This window comes from Helianthus annuus, chromosome 8 (assembly GCF_002127325.2).
Source record: "Helianthus annuus cultivar XRQ/B chromosome 8, HanXRQr2.0-SUNRISE, whole genome shotgun sequence".
In the NCBI taxonomy this organism is placed as follows: domain Eukaryota; kingdom Viridiplantae; phylum Streptophyta; class Magnoliopsida; order Asterales; family Asteraceae; genus Helianthus; species Helianthus annuus.
This window is the reverse complement of record NC_035440.2, coordinates 31,219,629-31,223,665: the sequence shown is the minus strand read 5'-3', so window position 1 is coordinate 31,223,665 and position 4,037 is coordinate 31,219,629. Positions and strand designations below refer to the sequence as shown.

At 31.9% G+C, this 4,037-nt stretch overlaps 1 protein-coding gene across 1 annotated transcript; it reads left to right on the top strand.

The window, feature by feature from the left end:
- The first annotated feature begins 2,549 nt into the window (after positions 1–2,549).
- Positions 2,550–3,526, top strand: LOC110872542. Its single transcript, XM_022121353.2, has 2 exons — positions 2,550–3,222; positions 3,309–3,526. Exons 1-2 carry the CDS (start codon positions 2,617–2,619, stop codon positions 3,396–3,398), a joined length of 696 nt encoding a protein of 231 aa, XP_021977045.1. The 5' UTR covers positions 2,550–2,616; the 3' UTR covers positions 3,399–3,526.
- Positions 3,527–4,037: the final 511 nt, after the last annotated feature.

Below are 4,037 nucleotides of genomic sequence, written 5' to 3'. Positions count from 1 at the left end.
CAGCAACTTCCATTTAATCAAACCAAAAAAATAAACACCAATACTACTAAATACCACTCACTGTAAAAACGCCAAAAAATTAAAAGAATCAAAGATTGCTAATATGCTTTCTTGGATATTCAGTATTGTTCTTCGTGAAGTTTCACTGAATGGATTGTTAGGTGAGGGGAGTAACTCAGTAAGATGTTGCTGCATGAGATGGAGAAATATTCAAGAAAAAGATACTGATGACAATCGTATGTCATTTTGTGTTCTTTGTTCTTGAAGAAGGCTTGGATGAGGAGAAGAGATCAGTGACACTGAAGAGTGGGATGATTATAAAGATGAAAATCAAGATGAAGAAAAAGCGAAAAACCCACCCACACGTCATAGATCTATGTCCCCAAACATCCACAAAAAACCACTTCAACAGACGAGCAGGCAAAATGATCAAACCGATGGGTTTTTTAAGTTTTACATAAAACGCCATATATTTGTTGACAGTTCTTGTAGTATTAAAGAAGAGAGAGACTGATCACAGTGAAAAATGTGAAGAGAGATCCGATTAGGATTTTTAATTTATTTTTTTCGCTTCTATTTTTTTCCCTGTGGTTGTAATATAATTTTATAATTGTAAAAAGCCAAGATACCACAAACACCACAATGTATATAAAAAATAATAGAACAATGGGCCATCTTGTCTAAAACGCCTTGAAAAACGTCATTCAGAGAGATATTCTGACCCCTTGGGGTTTCAATGGCATACGATTTGAAAATCGCCATAAACGCCAAAATGTTAATACAATGAAACCATTAAAACATCATTAATTATTGAATTTGGTTAACGCCAAAAAAATCTTAAACCCCAAAAATAAATCAATATTGTGAAAAGCGGAATTGGAAAAGCGGAAGATAAAATGACAAAAAAGCCCATACGCCCTAATTATATCGCGCGCCACATGTTGGCCCAGGATACGTTCTCACCGTTCTCACACTTTAGGGAGTTTTCTCTTGATCCCGTTTATATATATATAGGGGAGGGTTATCTTGATAACGCTAAATATTGCGAGAACCGTGAGTACGAATGAAAAAACCAACCAAAACCAATTTTTTTTAATACAAACCTCATTGTAATTAAGATAAAACATCAAAAAAAGAATTTACAACATCAAATAATTCATTTCTCCTTTGAAAATCACTTTTTTTGGATTTTTTTACACATATGTAAATATAACAGATTTACACATGTGTAAATGACAAACTTACACATGTGTAAATTTTCTTTATTCACGAATTCACGTAAATTTAAACATGTAAATTAAATTTTTAACATTGTATTCGAATAATAATGATAAGTGTAGAAAAAAAATTTGAATTTGAATTGTTTTTTACCAAGTTCTTGCGGTTTTTTCATTTGTTCTCACGGTTCTCACAATATTTAGCGTTCACATTTAAACCTTCCCCTATATATATATATAGGACAAAGATCCGTTAGGAACCACCCTTTATTGCGAGAACCAATGTGAACACAACCAAAAATACATAAAAATAGCTAAAAAACACACAAAAAAAAATTTTAATTTTTTTATAAAAAATCGCTACTTTTAGTAGCCAAAAAAATTTTTTTTTTGCTACTAAAAGCAGCGATTTTAGCTAAAAAAAAATTTTAGGTTTTTTTGGGGTTTAGTTTTTTGTATTTTAGCTTGGGGTGGGGGGTTTAGGTTTTTTTTTTTTTTTTTTTTTTTTTTGGGGGGGGGGGGTTAGGTTTTTTTGGTGTTTTAGTTTTTAGCATTTAGCTTGAGGGGGGGGGGGTTAGTTTTTTTTTTTTGGAGGGGGGGTTAGGTTTTTTTAGCTATTTTAGGTTGTGTTCACATTGGTTCTCGCGGTTCTCGCAATAAAGGAGGTTCTCGCATGAACCTTACGCTATATATATATATATATATATATATATATATATATATATATATATATATATATATATATATTTATAGGGGATGGTTCAAATGAAAACCACTTTTATTGTGAAAACTCGAAAACTAACTAAAAAAGGCCTAAAAAACACACAAAAAAATAAATTCAATTTTTTTTATAAAAATCGCAGGTTTTTTTATATAAAAAAAATTTCAAAAAAAAAATTGTAGTACACATGTGTAGTACACATACAAAAAAAAAAATATTTTTTTTTTTTTGAAATTTTTTTGTATATAAAAAGTGGCGAAAAATGGTATGCAAAAAAAAAATTTGGTATGTTCTTTTGGCTTTTTTAATTAGTTTTCAAGTTTTCATAATAACTAATGGTTTTCATTTGAACCTTTCCCTATGTATATATAATTCATTAACTCAAAGTCCTGCTCCGACCTACATGGTTTTATGATAAGCAAAAAACTGAAAAGAGAAGTATACATTGTTTACATAGTTTTATAATGTGTAAAAAATCGAAAAGAAAAGTATATATTCTTGACACAAATGGAGTTATGCGAATGAAAGAAAAGAACAATATATTTTCTTTTTTCATTTGTTTATTGGTTCTGTATTAAAACACGCTCAATATATATTCACAACTAACTTCGCAATAGCATACTTCATCATCTAAAAGTCGATTTGTAAACAAACCAACGACACCTTTAGGCTTTAACAATGACAAATACCACGATAAGCTTAAAGCTTTTGGTCAACAAACGCGATCGCAAAATCGTGTTTGCTGAAGTCAACAAAGACTTTGTTGACTTCCTTTTTTACATACTCACGTTACCAATCGGTGCGATCACAAAACTCTTTGCAAAAGAGCCCTTGTCGGGAAGCCTGGGGGACCTTTATCAGAGCATCGAGAACCTAAACGACATGTATATACTTCAAAACAAGACCAAAGACAAGGTTTTGAACCCAAAATCATCAACTAATGTTCCTGGTCACGATCTGCTTTCAATTCCAAAAGAACTCCCCACCAACAGAAAATTATATAAGTGTGTCCGCAATTGTGCATATGTCACGGATGACCCAAAGGCTGGGTGTCCTAACTGTCGAAATGGTATGTCGTATGAGGTGGCCTATGTCTCTACCGAGGCGACTAAGGCCGCGGTAGAGGAAGTTGGTTTTGTGAAAGGGGTGGTGACTTATATGGTTATGGATGATCTAGTTGTGAAACCCATGTCCACCATTTCTACCATAACTTTGCTCAACAAATTGAGCATCAAAGATGTTTGTGTACTTGAAGAAAAGGAAGTTCAGTTTGGAATGGAAGAGGTAAGAATTGCTAGATATTCATCTTCCCATGCTCCTATTTTTCTTTGCATTGCTCAGTATATAATTGTACTAAATGTGTGTTGCAGGGTTTGAAGCTACTCAAAGCCTCACTGGTATGCAAGAATGTATTAACTCGTGTATTCCTAGACTCCGAAGACCATGTCGATATTATTTAAGAATAGAGATTGTAATCAAAATACAATTGTTTATTACGGGTAATCATTAATTTAAACTTTCGAATTTGATTTGTGTTCTTGATCAAATTGTTTGTTTCTTGAAATTGTGATAATATTACGTTACATTACATCAAACACAAGCTAATCTAAAGTACTGATGTTCACCTGATCCTAGATATACCAATAGCAATAACGATACAACAACGATAACCGTTATTTGTGTGGATAATAAGTAGGGAAATATTATATCGTTAACAAAACGAGTTACAAGAAATTTGAAATGTAAATAAAAGTTACATGAATGCTAAATTGATTCAAAGAGTTAAATGTCATTTTAGTCCCTGCGGTCTGGGTCATTTGTCAGTTTAGTCCAAATGTTTGAAATATTGTCATTTTTTTTTTGGATGAAATTAAGATTATTTATTAAATGACTTTTTATGGAAAATATAGGAGAAAAATTTACATCGAAATAGTTGGTAGTTCAAATAATTTCAAACGTTGCCATTTTAGTCCACTGGCCGTTAACTTCATCCAATTTTTCTGTTAACTAGAAAAGCAATTCGGTCATTTTTTATATAATTCTATTAACTAGAAGGGCAATTCGGCCATATAAAATGACCGAATTGCCCTTCTCGTTAA